The 16,731-nt window shown below is 41.5% G+C and overlaps 1 protein-coding gene across 2 annotated transcripts in view; it reads left to right on the plus strand.

Annotated features, from left to right (window-relative positions):
• LOC122669236 (DExH-box ATP-dependent RNA helicase DExH11) overlaps positions 1–16,731 on the plus strand; it is a 53,962-nt gene that overhangs the window by 18,032 nt on the left and 19,199 nt on the right. For both annotated transcript variants that reach the window (XM_043865954.1, XM_043865962.1), the window contains exons 13-16: positions 4,475–4,630; positions 4,716–4,826; positions 5,089–5,142; positions 6,746–7,003. In XM_043865954.1, the coding sequence (XP_043721889.1) occupies positions 4,475–4,630; positions 4,716–4,826; positions 5,089–5,142; positions 6,746–7,003 (579 nt within the window). The remainder of the gene's footprint in view (positions 1–4,474; positions 4,631–4,715; positions 4,827–5,088; positions 5,143–6,745; positions 7,004–16,731) is intronic.

Here is a 16,731-nt window from a genome sequence, read left to right on the forward strand (position 1 = left end):
TGGTATCAAAGCTAGGCAACTAGTGACTCATTCTCTCCAAGATTGCCGATTTGAGAGTCGTTCCAAGTTTCTTTGATTTATGGAGAAACCCTAGTTCATAAAAGAAGGAGAACTAGGGTTTCGTATAAGTTTCGTTGAAGATTGATGTATGTTAATCATACCAGATCGTTAAATCTTTGCTCTCGGCTGTTCTCATTTATCTTTGATCATGGCTTCGCTTCTCTCTGGTTGCATGATACCCCGATGCAGTGGTGCTCTTGTGATACCCCTGCTTTGTTACAGGTTCGGTTCTCGTTATCGTCACTGGCCGAACACCTTTTTATCCTTGTTCTTGGTTGCAAATCCTTTATTTTCGTATGTAGTACTGGCTCTGCTTCACTGCGATTGATTATTTACCTCTACTGCTGATCAATTGAGTCTGCTAAGTTCTGCTATCAATTTTCTGAACAAGGTCTGTCATTGATGTTCAATCTCTGTTGCAGTTTATTGCTGATATCTATTATTGTTTGGCGGTACCATTGGGTATGAGAAGAAGATCTACGACACACCATATTGCTACTTTCCTCCTTCTCCGAGAAGCACTGCTGGTTCTACTTGTGTTATGATACAGGTAGCTGGCCGTTCTTTAGGTTTCGCCTCTTGGTCGAAGGTTTTCCCTTTTGTATCGTGAGGAAGAAGAAATCTTCTTCACTGTTCTCGTTCGCTGGTTGTTACAGGTTTCAGATCTCCGCCTGATACGTTGAAGTCAATGAGGGTATTGGGTTCCGTCTCAAATCTGATCTCTGCGCTCCTCCTTCTTTCTCTGGTTTCTCGTTGCAAGGTTGAAGACGTTCTTTCTTCTTCTATCTTGCTAGTTTCTTGCTTTGCCTTTTAAATTCATATCTTATTTTTATTCCTCTATTACCCCTCGTTTCTCTCTTTATTCCACTTAGCCTATATTTTACAGCCCTTCCAAGTATGTCCCCCATCTATAAATCTAATTCCCTACATGACCCATTACTTTCTTATTTACCAAGGGTCCCTTGCAAAATTCTGGTTATTTACAGAACTGCCATCCCTTATTCCACTTTATGTTATTTGCAATTTTGCCATTCCCCTATTTGACTACCCAATTGACCCTTGAAAATTCTGGTTTATTACCAGTTTGCCCTTTGGCTTGGATTATATTTAAAAGTGGATTTCCACCAAATTACAGTCATGCCATCCTTTTTTACCAACACCGTTCCTTTTCAATAACTCTAATTCCCGTCATATCCCATACATTTGGTATTTACCCATAACCCTTGGAAACTTCTGGTAAATTACAATTTTGCCATTCCTTCCTTTTTACTTACCCATAGCACCTTTGGAAAATTCTGGAATCTTATGTTTTTGCCCTATCTCTAACCTAATCTCTCTTATGTCCACGTGCACTACACGTGAGGGGGGGGATTATATACAGTATACCTGTAAACATTGCAGAACGCAGAACTTGCAGGAACATTGGTGCAAAACATAGAAGATCAGTTTTCTCCATCATTGCCATTGGGTATCCTTCATTATTGGGTTGAGTCTGCCGTAAGGGGAGATTGAAGTATTGAAGAGTATTGAAGATATTTGGTTGTTGCCTATTTGAGGACTTTCAGTTGGGTTGATACGATATTTTTCCATTTGCTTGATTCGAGTTTTTTTTGCTTGCTTACGCTTCTAATTATTTCACTTCAAGATTCTATATCACTATGACAATCTGAGATTCATCACTGGATAGCTATTGAAGATCGTTGAAAGCTGCCTTTTTTGGAAGACATTCCAGTCCCAGTTTGCTGATCATGTCTGTCCAAGTTTTGAAAATCTATTTTTTCAAGTTCTTGAAGGTTTATTTGGGAGCTGCATTCATATGTCAAACTGGATTCTGCTGCAACTTAGTTTTTTTTTTTCCATTTTTGTTCAAGTTGGGCATTAGTACCTTGTAAGCGCCAACTTGAGGGGGAGTGTTAGCATTATTTAGAGTTTTTTTTCTTTAGTTCAAGCTGGATCTTCTTTCTTTACTTATTTGTATAATCCAGCTTGAGGGGGAGTGTTGGAATATGTAATCCAGAATACCTTGGGGGTATTCTGGTCCTTTTGGGGTTAGTTTATTTATTATGTTATTAGGTATAGTCGGCAATGTGGGTTTTAGTCCCATATTGCCTAGTTTAGTCTATTTGTAATTTCCCATAAATAGAGGGGCTTACCTATCAATTAATTAATTCAAGTATTTTACAATTTCCATCTTCTCTTCTCTCTAAAGTTACTGGTTACAGGTCCTAGGTTTTCTACAGGCATTGTATGGGCTGAAGCAGTCACCCAGGGCTTGGTTTGGTCATTTCCACAAAGCTATGGTCTCAGTTGGATATAGACAAAGCAATGTTATCAAGTGATCGGATTACTATTGTTATTGTATATGTTGATGACATTGTTGTCACTGGAAGGGATCCTGCTGAAATATCTCAATTGAAGGCCTATTTGGGAAAGGAGTTTGAGATTAAAGATTGGGAAAACTACAGTATTTCCTCGGTATTGTGGTTGCTCGCTCTGCACGAGGTATCTTCTTGTCTCAACGAAAGTATACCCTTGATCTCTTATCCGAGATTGGGATGTTAGGCTGCAAACCTATAGATACACCTCTTGAGGCTAATGCTCATCTCAAGAGTAAGGATGGTGAGCCAGTTGATAAGGGCCGATCAGAGATTGGTTGGGAGATTGATTTACTTTTCGCATAATCGGCCAAACAGAGCTTATGTTGTGAGTTTGGTCAGCTAATACATGCATGACCCTTATTCTACACATTTAGAAGCTATGTTTTGGATCCTACGATATCTGAAGTCAGATCCAAGGAAAGGTGTCTTTTTTCTTCTCATGGTCACATGTGTGTTGAAGCTTTTACAAATGCGGATTGTACCTTTGTTGGTGGCAATCTTGTCACCTAGTGTAGCAAGAAGCAAGTTGTGGTTGCTCGATCTATTGTTAAGGCAGAGTTTCATACTATGGCCCGTGATATTTGTGAACTGTGGCTTTAGAGTCTTCTCCATGATCTTGGTGTTGCTGTTCAACTGCCTATAATGCTATATTGTGATAGTAAATCAGCCATTAGTATCGCTCATAATCCTTTTCAGTATGATAGGACGGAGCATGTGGAGATTGATCGTCACTTCATCAAAGAAAAGTTAGAGCAGGGTGTTATTTGTGTTCCTTTTCTTAAGTCCGGTGATCAGTTAGTTGATGTTTTCACTAAAGGTCTTAGTAGTAGAGTCTTTCATCTTATTGTGTGCAGGTTGGACATATTTGATATCCATGCACTAACTTGAGGGGGAGTGTTGTAATCATAGTTGTCACGGCATCACGGCGATCCAGGTCGGTGGAGGGGTGTCACGTCGATATATCGACATGTCGCCCACCATGGTGTTGCCATGGCTAGCATGTCGTTGCCATGGCTAGCATGTCGACCATGTTTTATTTTTTATTTTCTCTATTTTTAATGTGTTAATAGATGTATACTCAAGTCATGTTTTATTTTTTCTCTATTGTTTCTCAAGTTTTAAGAAGAAAATTCAGAAATCGAAGAAGAAATCGAAGAGGGAAAGAAGAAATCGAAAAAAATCGAAGAGGGAAAGAAGATAGGAAGAAGAAATCGAAGAGGGAAAGAAGACAGGAAGAAGAAATCGAAGAGGGAAAGAAGAAATCGAAAGAAATTGAAGAGGGAAAGAAGAAATCGAAGAGGGAAGAAGAAATCGAAGACAGGAAGAAGAAATCGAAGAGGGAAAGAGAGACAGGAAGAAGAAATCAAAGAGCGTCGCCATGGCGTAGGTCGCCATGCAACCCTCTCCAGCGCCAGGACGCCATGACAACTATGGTTGTAATATGGCTATAAGGGTAGAATTATCCTAGGGGATTTACTGTACTTGTACTCATTCTATTCTATTATAAATAAAGCCTAGCCACTGTCACATAGACATGCCATCATTCCCAAATCACAACAGGTAGGGTCATTGGGTAAATATCCTTTGAAGAATGCAAACTTGTGGGTTATAGTTGGTTCAATGCAACTATCGATATTGTTTAGGTACTGGGCTGATCCTTATCTGGTCCATGATGGATTGGTTAATGGACTGACAGGATCAGAAGATCCCCTATGGTTCACCCCAATCCTGCCAGTGGATTGGACTGGTTCTAGCTAATCCTGATCTGCATCGGGATATTGTTATTGGCTAATCCTTCAAACCATCACAACATGTGTTCTTATGAGTGCACGAGCACAGGGCTGGGGTTCTGTTCCAAAGATTTCTTCTGTTATAAATATTGGTCTCAATTCACTTGGGTGTAGTTAATTTGAGCCAGGGTGCTGGGATATGAAGGCACAATCAGCACCTCTCACTTGATGTTTCACTTCAATTTTAGGCTTAACTTGATGTTTACCAGGTGAGACCTTTAATATTTCTGTTTGTCATGACTTCAGGTGGTTATTTTTTGTTTTTCAAAGAATCGATGTGATAAATCAGCAGATAATTTGACTGGAACTGACCTTACCAGTAGTTCGGAGAAAAGTGAAATTCGTGTCTTTTGTGATAAGGCTTTTTCCCGCCTGAAGGGATCTGACAGGAACCTTCCGCAGGTCTTTTAGAGCTCTGGTTCTTCTTCCTAGTCTCATGTATTTAATTAACTATATCCATCATTAAGTACTATATTTACTCCAACAGGTAGTCAGAGTCCAAAGCCTTCTTCGTAGAGGGATTGGTGTGCACCATGCAGGATTGCTTCCCATTGTTAAAGAAGTTGTTGAGATGCTATTCTGCCGTGGTGTGATTAAGGTAATTCTGTCTTATAGTATTAATGTTTTCAATGAATATAGCTTTCTTGTTTGATTTTTCAGAACAATGTCGAAGTGGCAATATTTCAAGAGTCTAAATATTTAGAATTCCATCCACATCCAAAATTCTCTTCAATTTGACATAGATGTAAAAATTTTATTGATCTCATTTTACATGCCACGGAGTGATTCTTAGTCATTTTCTGAATCTTTATGGATTGACACTCCCTTCCCCCCCCCCCTTTTCCTTTTGTTTTCTGTAGGTGTTATTTTCGACGGAGACATTTGCCATGGGGGTTAATGCTCCGGCCAGAACAGTGAGTGCCTGCCTTGTTCATGGGGTTGACATGAATGAGATTAGTCTTAATAGTGCTAATGTCTTGCTTTCTTTTGCTTGAATAATATTTTGTTTTCTTCCGTGTTTGCATGGGTTTTTGTCATTGAAGTTTTCACTGGCTAAGAAAGTGAAAGACCTTTCCAGTAGCTGTTGGCTCTTTTTTTTGGCTAGATGCTTGTTCAAACCAAGGAACTTAAACTCGGAACTTGACCAGGATTCAACCTTGGAAAAAACCGAGTTGACTCGAGATCTCGGTCGAGTTGGTGTATTTCTTTTTCCAACTCGAAGGCTGGTTTCGGTGGGTTTTAGACCTAGTTTGGGTCTGAAACTTGGTACTCAGCCTATTTTAGGCCATTTAAATACAATGACACTATCAGATTTTGCAAAAACAAATTCCAGATAGGAGTTTCATTTCGGACCCTAGGATGGTAGGCGACGACGTACTAAAATACCCTACTCTACACATAACTTAGTAATAGAAAGCAATCAAAACATTCAATTAATGTAAAACAACTTAAATAAGCATTAGAAATGTTAAAGTGTATAATAGATCAATCTGTTTAACATATCACGTTCTATCATCCCATAAAATGTGATTGACACAAGTATTCCACATAGTCTTCCCATGTCATAGGCAGTAGCTTCTCCAACGAAATCTAGCTCAAAAATGGTGAAAAACCAGCAGCAGCAGCTCATGGAACAGCCTCTTGGTCGAGATAGCTCGAGATCTGGGTCGACTTGAGATCTCGACTCTTTACCCAAGATCTCGATGAGATATTGCACTTTTTTGTTTCGGATGGGATCTCGTCTCGACCCTGGAAAAAATCGAGATCTCGCGAGATTTAGTTCCATGGTTCAAACTAATTTCCTTTTGTGAAATGATGCAACTGAAAGTGATTTCTAAAATTTTGTCCTCAGCTAGCCACATATATTCACAGAAATACATATATCAAAGATTTCCTAGAACTTTATGTATAAATTGGCAATTGTCTGTTGGTCGAGGACATTGTACCCATGAAATCATGGGTTTGATCCTAGCTTCCATGTGGAAACGGAGAAAGGCTTTCTGGGCTCATTTTTTATTTTTTGATTAAATTCCTGTTAGTTGCCTTTTTCATACTTTTTCCTCCAAAAAGAAAAATCCCCCAGAAAATGCTTACTTTGCTCAGGTAACACTTACCAGTAATGATATTTCTCAAATTTGATGTTTACGGATTTAAATGACCTTAAATTAGTGCAATTTCAATGATGTACAAAAAGAAAGTAATGTATACAACATTAATCAAATCTATATTGCACCACCAAATTAATTAGTACTAAAAGTCATGACAAATTGTAGAAGGTATCATATTTGAAGGGTTTATTGATTTGCCCTAGTGTACAATAAACTTTTTTTTTTTTTTTTTGGGATAAGTCCTACTCTATTCTATTCTATTGGGGGAGGGGAGATGTGAACCAGGAGAATTAAACTCAAGACCTCCTAGTAGCAAGGCTTCCATACACCACATGCTACCAAGTGCGCTAGGCACTTGTTCACCAATAATGGGATTTTAAGTAACATATTTTGAGAATTTTGTTGGCAGGTTGTTTTTGACACTTTAAGGAAGTTTGATGGCAAGGAGTTCAGGCAGTTGCTTCCTGGAGAGTACACTCAAATGGCTGGTCGCGCTGGCAGGAGAGGACTCGATAAAATTGGTACAGTAGTTGTGATATGTCGGGATGAGGTCCCAGAGGAGAGGGATTTGAAACATGTCATAGTTGGAAGTGCAACTAGGCTTGAATCTCAATTTCGATTAACTTACACCATGATCTTGCATCTCCTTCGTGTTGAAGAGTTGAAGGTACTCACAAGACTACTTTTTTGTTGTTTTGTTTTGCAGTCATTGAAGTTGTATTTCCTTAAGAATCTATGCTTAAACATTAAGTGCATTCTCTAAGAAATATTTTTCTCCTTGTTCTTGTTATTTTTTGTCATAGTATAAAATAAATAGCTGTATTTAGTATGGTTACATTTCGGTTGGCGTTTGGTTTTGAAAATGATATTTTTCGGTATTTCGGTTGTTTCGATGAAAATTTTGGGTTAATATTAAATGTTGGATTTTTTTTTGGGTGAATAATAAATTAATTATTAAGAAAACCCCAAAAGGGGAAAGAGAGAATATACAGTAGAAACAAACTACACAAAACTGAGCCCAACCTTCAAGAAGAGGGGGAGGAGGGCTGCAACAAGGACAAGGACATGCCGTAGGAGACAACAATGAGCCTGTTCCTTGGGGTGTCTAAAACATTACAGTGGGGAAGTAAAGGGAGCTTGGAGCTAACATCAAAATCGATGGCATTCCAAATATTGTCGAAGGAGTGGGAGTTGGAGCTCCATCTTCGCAGATTCCGCTACATCCAAATGTGAGATATGATGGCACCAAAGGCAAGTTTACCGGCAACTTTGCAGATGGTAGTCCTTGAGTAGGTCATATCCACCCACTGCCACTGCCACTCCCTTGAGAAAGGGAGGATTCTTCTAATACGAGGCCAGCAACTACGTATTACCCTTTTCCAAACAGAGGAGGCAAAGGGGCCAGAGAAGAAGAGGTGATCAACGTCTTCCAAACCATTCCAGCACAAGGCACAATAGGAGGGGACTGACATCTGCCTGCGGATGAAGGACTATATGGGGAGGCAGTAGGAGAGGGCTCTCCAAACCATGAAGCTTTGACGGGGGTTATGGCCCTAAAACCATATCCATATCCAGTGCAGAAGCAGACTACCGAGTTATGGCACAAGGTGTATGTGAGCTTCTCTAGCTTAAGGTTTTACTTGGAAATTTAGGGGTAACATCCATAGACCTGACTCTATGAGGCTCTACTGTGATAATAAGACAGCAATTGGTATAGCCCATAACTCAGTTCAGCAGGATAGGACTAAACATATTGAGATTGACAGACATTTCATCAAGGAGAAACTTGAACAAGGTTCAATTTGCTTTCCTTTTGTCACTTCGGAGAACCAGCTAGCTGATGTCTTCGCTAAGGGATTGACTTCTAAGTCATCCCATCCTATTGGTGTTAAGGAGAGACTAGACGACTTGACTGTCTAGGTTTATTGTATGTTAGGATAAGAGCGCCAGCTCAATCTTACCTATCATGCCGTATTTGTAATTGATTACATCTTTATAAATAAAGAACGGACTTTGTCATTCTAGGCAAGCCAACCCGTTATCTCACTCTCTTCTTCTCAACTTATGTGTGATAGGAAAATTGTGGAAAGTGGACCGAACTTGACCGTGCTATTTAGTCAATTTACTTACATAGTAGACTAGCTAATGTTTGGCAAGCATTATGCTAGAAGTAAGCATAAGAAGAGGATCGTTCACTTAGCCAATTGGTGGACCAGCCCATTGGGCCATAGGGCCAACCAGCCTTGGGCTGGGAGTTTGTTGGGTCTCTCAAACCCAATTCGTGGGGGTAGAATTGTCCTTTTTTATTGTCATTCTTAAGTACAAGCTGGCTGGCCGATGGTTACTTCATAAGGTGGAGACCACAATGACTTCAACACGACTAGAAGAATCTTCAGTGGGGTCCACTAGGAGAGGAAGCTGGCTGCTGCACTGTTAGAAGACTTTATTTAGTTTCTAATTTTATGAATTCTAGTTTCTAACTTTAGAATACTGTCGATTAATTTTCTAATTTATTGTAACTTGAGGGGCAAGATATTGCTCCCTATTTAAAAGTAAGGCTTTTAGAAGCCATCCCCACGATTAATGAAGTTGAATTGATATTGCTTTGGCAAGATTTCTTATCCTAGTTTGACTGTGTGAGGATGAAAGGCTGAGAGAGCCGAAACCCTATCCCCCTTTATCTTCTATTTTCTATCTCTTTCTTCTTCATTATCTCCCTACTCCCAATCGAGTTCCATTTTCTCTGTTGCTTGAGACTGCAATCGAGCACTGCTGCTGCATCTGTGAAGGACTAGAAGACATCCCAAATAACAAACAGACCTGCTGTTGTTGATCAGAGGCAAGGCAGACCTTCTGCACACCTACGGCTGCATCAGTTTCTATTTCTCTGCTGTTGCCATCGAAGGCCTAGAACTCAGCAACCTCTCTTCCAACAGCTGTGATATTTGGAGGACTGATTCAGACCTACAAGAGGCCCACTCGACCTCAGTTTCAGACCCTCCTGCTGGCTGGATTGTTCTGCATCACTTACCTTCTAATTTTGAGGCCTAGCTTTTATTTTCAACATCAATTCAGATGTCCACTTAACTTGGAGTATATCTTTCTACAACCAAAAGCTATGCATGTCTTTCCTCACCACTTCAACGGTGGTTAATTTAGGCCTGCCCCTGGCTCTTTTAGCACCTTCAATCTAAATCAAATCACTCTTCCGTACTGGAGCATCCCAAGGCCTTTGTTGAACATGGCAGTGCCACCTCAAACGACTTCCATGTAGATTATCATGAATCAGAGCTACTTTCAACTCAGTTATAATATGGTCATTCCTTACTTTATCCTTCCTAGTCTTGCCACACTTCCATCTCAACATCCCCATCTCCGCTACACTTGACTTATCTATATGACGCTTCTTAACTACCCAACCATTCTGCATCATACATTGTTAAATTATGTACACCAGAATACCATGGGGGTATTCTGGTCTTTTGGGTGTTTTATTTATTCTTTATTTATGTATTTATGAGCAAGGGTAGAAATGTAATTAGGGCTGTGACACTGTTCACATGAACAGTGTCGTGAATAGTGTTTCCCCTTGTAATCTCTTTTATTATTATAAATAGAGAGCTTAACTGATCTCATTGATCATTCAAGCATTATTCCACAAACTTGTTTTGTTAACATGGCATCAGAGCCAAAATTTCTCTGATATAAGTTTTCAAAACCCACCCCCTTCCTATCGTTTTTTCTTTCCTCCCCTTCTCTCGATTTCTTTTCTCCTTTTTTTTTTTTCCTTTGCTTCTCCTCCCTTCCTAAGGGCAGCACTACAGAGGTGATCATATGATCTAGTTGCTGCCCTATTCCCACCTTTGTTTTTCCCCTTTATGAGATAATTTATTTGGTTCGATTGCTGCTGGTTCCTGTCTACGATTTTTGGAGTTTCCAGAATTTTGAAGCCCTAGCCACTACCATTGATCAAGGCTGGTTTTCTACATATTGGACACTCATCTGCGATCTGGACCAGCTGCCCTCAAGCCTCTTTTGGTTGTTGAAGACCCCTCCTCCCAATCGATTCCTCTTTTTCAGGGTTTTAAAACCCTGATCATTATTGATTTTTGGGAATTGGGTTGTTTGCTGCTGTTTTTTTATTGGAGTTTCTTCTCTTCATCAAGGACATCCTCTATAGGTTCCTGGACAGATTCGATCAAGCTTCTTCATCAATTTTTTTTTGGATCCCCATCACCACATCGATCTCCAATTTCGGGTTCTCTTCCAAAACCCTGACATTATCGATCTCTGTGGAAGGGATCTCTGCTACTGCTGATTTTTTGGGAGCTGTTTTGCCCTTCATATTGGCCCACTCGACCTTGATTTCAGCTCTTGGTTTGGTGTAATTGCTGGTTTTTCATTCTCCACAGCCTTGTTGCAACTATGGGTGACTCTGCTGATTCCACTGCAACTTCTAATCAACCTGGACATAAAAAATCAGATTATCATACTTTTCAGCCCAATCCCATCAAACTTGATGGCAGCAACTACTTATTGTGGTCTCGGTCAACCTCTTTTGCTATTGCTGGCCGTGGTCTCACTGGCCACATTGATGGCACTGTTCCCATGCCTGCTGCCCCAGGTGTTGCCCTGACTCGCTAGCTTGCCAACAATGGTGTTCTCATGTCTTATTTGATTGGTTCTATGACTTCGGACATTGCACATGGGTTCCTCCTTTTTTATACAGCTTCTCAGGTTTGGTCAGCCTGTAAGGAAACGTACGGACAACTTGGTAATGATGCACAGGTCTATGAACTCAGGAAGAAGGTTCTTCATACTACTCAGGGGGACTTAACAGTCTCTAGATATTATGCTACTTTGCGCAACCTTTGGCAACAGTTGGACCACTTCTCTGATTACCAACCTGATAATGCTACTAATCTGGCTGCCTATAAGAAGCATGTAGATAAAATCAGGGTCTATGACTTCTTGGTTGAGTTGAATGTTGAGTATGACCCAATTCGTGTTCAAGTCTTGGGTCATTCCCCTTTTCCCACACTTGAGCAGTCTTATGCCTTGGTCTCCTCTGAAGAAAATCGCCGAGCTGCTATGTTGCACCCTGCTGTCCCTAATAGATCAGCCCTCCAGACTACTGCACCGGCTCCTTCTACACCAGTTGGCACTCTCTCTGTGGGTGGTACTACTATCGGCATCATTACTTGTGAGCATTGTTATAAGCCTTATCCCACCAAGGGAAACTTCATGGGATGCCCGCTGACTTTGAGGCTAAACGGGCTGCCAAGCGAAAACCAAAAACCAAGGCCAATCACTCTGAGTTTGTCACTGCAGCCCCTACTACTGACACTGGCCTATCTCAGGAGGATTTACAGGCATTCCTACGTGTGCTAAAGTCTTCCACTGCTGCTGCCTCTACTACACCAGCTACTGCCACTTCGTCTACTCCCTTAGGTTCACACTTTGCTCGGTCAGGTATTTCGTTTGGTGGTCATTGTGCCTCTGTAGCTTCCCATCCTTGGATCATTGATTCTGGAGCTACAGATCACATGACCGGGTCCTCTAGCCTCTTCCATCGTTTTTCTCCTACCTTTGGGAAAGACAAAGTCAAGGTGGCTGATGGTTCCCTTTCCTCCATTTCTGGAAAAGGAATCATTAACTGCACTCCTTCCCTTCCTTTATCTAATGTTTTACATATTCCAAATTTTACTACTAACCTTCTTTCTATTAGTAGTATAACTCATGATCTTCACTGCAAAGTAACATTTTTTCCTTCCCATTGTGTTTTTCAGGATCTGGACTCTGGGAAGACGATTAGATTGGGTAAAGTGCATGGTGGCCTGTATCTGCTTGACGATGGACGTCTCACTCCACCTCCATTACTACCACTACATCAAAATTCCTTAGTATCTTCTGAAATTTATCAGTGACACTCTAGATTAGGTCACCCCCCTTAGGCATCTTAGCATCTTTATTTCCTACTTTGGTCAAACATTGTGACAAGACCGATTTCTTTTGTGAGGCTTATGTTTTGGCCAAATAGACACATTCCACTTATTCTATTTCTGATAAAAGGAGTTCTTAAAATTTTCAATTAGTACATTCTGATGTTTGGGGCCCCAGTCATAAGACTTCGGTTTCTGGTCACCGTTGGTTTGCCTCTTTTATTGATTGTCATTCTAGATACACATGGGTTTATCTTTTACACACCAAAAGTCAGGTTTTTTCTTGTTTTCAGCATTACCATAACATGGTCAACACTCAGTTCAATGCTACTCTCAAAGTCTTGAGAAATGATAATGGGACTGAGTATATAGAGATTCAATTTCAGAAATACCTTGCTGCTAATGGGATTGTTCATCAGACAAGTTGTGTTGATACCCCAGCCCAAAATGGGGTAGCTGAAAGGAAGAACCGACACTTGTTGGAAGTGGCCAGGGCGTTGATGTTTTCGCGCCATGTTCCCTCCCAATATTGGGGGGATGCTATTCTTACTGCAACCTATCTTATTAATCGGTTGCCTTCCCGTGTTCTTCACTCCCGCAGTCCGGCCGATATTTTACATGGGAATTCCACCTTTGTGGTTCCTCCCAAAGTTTTCGGTTGTATATTGTTAGATATATGGCCAGAATACCGTGGGGGTATTCTGGACCTTTTCTTTGTTATTTTATTAGTTTTGTATTATGTGGTTTAGTCCCACATTGCTCATGTACATATTTTACTATTCTATTATTCTTATAAATAAGAAGGTGCTTGGGATGAATTAATCATCCAAGCATAGAGTTCTAATTCTGATCCACTTAACATGGTATCAGAGCTGGTTATGAATTAGAACCATCCACGATTCCCTCCCCTTCTCTAATTCTCGATCTCTCTCCTGTTCTCCCCCCTCCTCTTCTTTCCTCTGTTTTGCATTGTTCTTCTTTGTCCCATAGGGCAGCACTGATGAGGTGATCTATTGATCCAGCTGCTGCCCTCCCTTGTTACCTCACTTCATGATATGAAGAATTGATCGATAAGGTGCTGCCCTCCTTTGCTACGAATATTGAAGACTTCAGCCTTCATTGGACAGATTCACACTATATTACAAGGATTTTGTTCACTATATTGGAGCTTCAGACCTGCGGCAGATCAGTATTCCAGCACCTACATCAAGCTACATCAAGTTCCAGCCCTCAAGATCGATATCTCTTCACACTTTCAGGGTTTTTTTCAAAACCCTGACAATTGTCGATCTTGGGGTTCCACTTATCAGTTAATTCTGATTTTTTGAGGAGTGCTTCACATCTGTTCAAGTGTCATTCGCCTGCAATTTCAGCCTCATACAGTCATTTTTCAGGCCTCACATCATCTTATCGATTTCAGCAATTTCAGGTTTTTTTTCAAAACCCTGAAAATATCGATCTCAAGGTTTTCTCTGGCTGCTGTTGCTGATTCTTGGAGACACTTATTCCTTCATTATTAGAAGGCTTTCATCCTTGTTTCAGCCCTTAACTTGGAGGTGTTCTTGGTTTTCTCTTCACAACAGCCCTCTTCTCCGATTTGGGATTCTTCACCTGTCTCCATGGGTGACTCGTGGATTCGATCGCTACTTATGTTGGTGATGGAAACAGCAAACCGTAGTATCATACTTTCTCTCCAAATCCAATCAAGTTGGATGGCACCAATTACCTACTTTGGTCTAGGTCCGCCTCCTTTGCCATTCATGGCCGTGGCCTTACTGGTCATATTAGGGGATCCACTCCTATGCCTACGAGGTTGGGGCTGCTCAAGACAAGTGGCTTGCCAACAATGGAGTTCTTATGTCCTACTTGATTGGTTCTATGGTTACAGATCTACAACACAATTTTCTTCTCCTTGATACGACCTCGGAAATTTGGGCGCTTACAAGGAGACTTATGGACAGCTTGGCAATGATGCCCAGGTATATGAAATCAGGAAGAAGGTCCTTCACACTACTCAGGGAGAATTGACGGTCTCCAAATACTATGCTACCTTGCGCAGCCTTTGGCGATAATTGGACCATTTTTCCGATTTTCACCCAAGTACATTGCGAGATATTACTTCTTATAAGCAACACATGGACAAGATCGGGTTTATGATTTCTTGGCAGGATTAAATGTGGAGTATGATCAGATTCGGGTTCAAGTGTTGGGTCACAAGCCTTTTCCCACACTTGAACAGTCATATGCCCTAGTCTCCTCTGAAGAAAACCGTAGGGCTGCCATGTCGCACCCTCCTATTACCGGGGATCAGCTCTCCAGGCTGCTGCCCCTGCCACTCCTGCACCTAGTGGCATTGCTTCTATTGGTGATTCTACTACAGGGTCTGTTGTTTGTGAGTATTGTCACAAACCTTACCACACCAAGGAGAAGTGTTGGAAACTTCATGGGAAACCGGCTGATTTTGAAGCTAAAAGGGCTGCCAAGACAAAGATAAAGACAAAGACCAAGGCCCATCAGACTGAGACTGTTACTGCAACTCCTACTACTAACACTAGTCTATCCCAGGATGATCTACTGGCCCTCCTACGTATGCTCAGGACTTCCACTGCTGCTGCCTCTACTACATCAGCTACTGTCAATTCCTCAGCTCCTTCAGGTTCACACTTTGCCCGGTCAGGTATTCCATTTGTAGGTCATTGTGCTTCTGTGGCTTCCCATCCTTGGATCATAGATTCTGGAGCTACAGATCATATGACCGGTTCCTCTAGTTTGTTTCACAGATATTCTCCCACTTCTGGGAAAGATAAGGTCAAAGTGGCTGATGGGTCCCTTTCTTCAATATTTGGAAAAGGACTCATCAACTGCACTTCCTCTCTTCCCTTGTCTTCTGTTTTACATATTCCTAATTTTACTACTAACCTTCTTTCCATTAGTAGTATTACTCGTGATCTTAACTGCAAAGTCACTTTTTTTTTATCTTATTGTGTGTTTCAGGTTCTGGCCTCTGGGAAGACGATTGGATTGGGGTAAAGTGCATGGTGGCTTGTACCTGCTTGATGACGGTCGCTTCTCTCCACCACCATTGCCTTCTCCGTTGCATCAGAACTCCTTGGTCTCTTCTGAACTTTACCAGTGGCACTCTCGGTTAGGTCACCCCCTTTAGGAATTTTAGCTCATTTATTTCCTCGTTTGGTCACCCTACATACTAAGGATGACTTTTTTGAGGCTTGTGTTCGCCACAGACACGTTCAAATTATCCTATTTCAAATAAAAGGAGTTCTTCTTGTTTTAATTTGGTACATTCTCGATGTTTGGGGCCCTAGTCGCAAGCCCTCTATTTATGGTCATCGCTGGTTTGTCTCTTTTATTGATTGTCATTCTCGGAACACTTGGGTATATCTTTTGCACACTAAAAATCAGGTTTTCTCATGTTTTCAGCATTTTCATAAGATGATTCAAACTCGTTCCAGGCTACTCTCCAAATATTGAGAAGTGATAATGGAACCGAAGTTCATCAATCACAATTTCAAACATATTTGGCTGATCACGTGGCATCATTCACCAAACTAGTTGTGTTGATACCCCCGCCCGAATGGTGTGGCAGAAGGAAAACCGCCATTTGTTGGAAATGGCCCGGCTTTGATGTTTGGGAGGAATGTTCCTTCTCAACATTGGGGAAATGCGGTTCTCACTGCCGCCTATCTCATCAATAGGCTCCCTTCTCGGGTTCTTAATTCCCGTACCCCCTCTGATATTTTACTAGGCCATTCCTCCTTTATTGTCCCTCCCAAAGTATTTGGGTGTGTGTGTTATGCTAGGGATACCAGATCTCCAGGCAAGCTTGAGCCTCGTGGGCTCCGTTGTATTTTCTTGGGTTATTCTCCAACCCAGAAAGGTTATAAGTGTTACCATCCCCCTTCCCGTCGGACCTTGGTGAGTATGGATGTTGTCTTCCATGAGACCCTTTCTTATTATTCTTTACCACCTCTTCAAGGGGAGAGTTCTAGTGAAGATGTGCCCTTTGAGATTCCTCCACTAGCGGTTCATCTGGCTGCTGTCCAGCCTCCTTTGACGGCACCCACGGCTGCCCTGGCACCCACGGCTCGATGCCCAACCTCCTTTGGATGATGTCCAACCTCCTCCGGCTGTTCCTCCCTCACCTAATGGGAATCCTTTACAGGGGGAGACCATAGAAAATAGTGTTGTTAATGTTCCTATTCAGGGGGAGCTGACTCCAGTCCAGAGAACTATTGGTGCATTTCAGAAGAGAATTGACAATTCCAACATACTCACCTACACAAGGGGCAGAACCAACAGAGGGCAGTTGCAATCCCCTTTAGCACCAATACCCATCCAATTCCCGGCTCCAGATCCAGATCCTCCATCTCCTGGTAATCCCTCTTCTTCCGACCTACCTATTGCTCACCGCAAAGGTACTAGGACTTGTACTTTA

The sequence above is a fragment of the Telopea speciosissima genome, chromosome 1 (genome assembly GCF_018873765.1).
Source record: "Telopea speciosissima isolate NSW1024214 ecotype Mountain lineage chromosome 1, Tspe_v1, whole genome shotgun sequence".
NCBI lineage: Eukaryota > Viridiplantae > Streptophyta > Magnoliopsida > Proteales > Proteaceae > Telopea > Telopea speciosissima.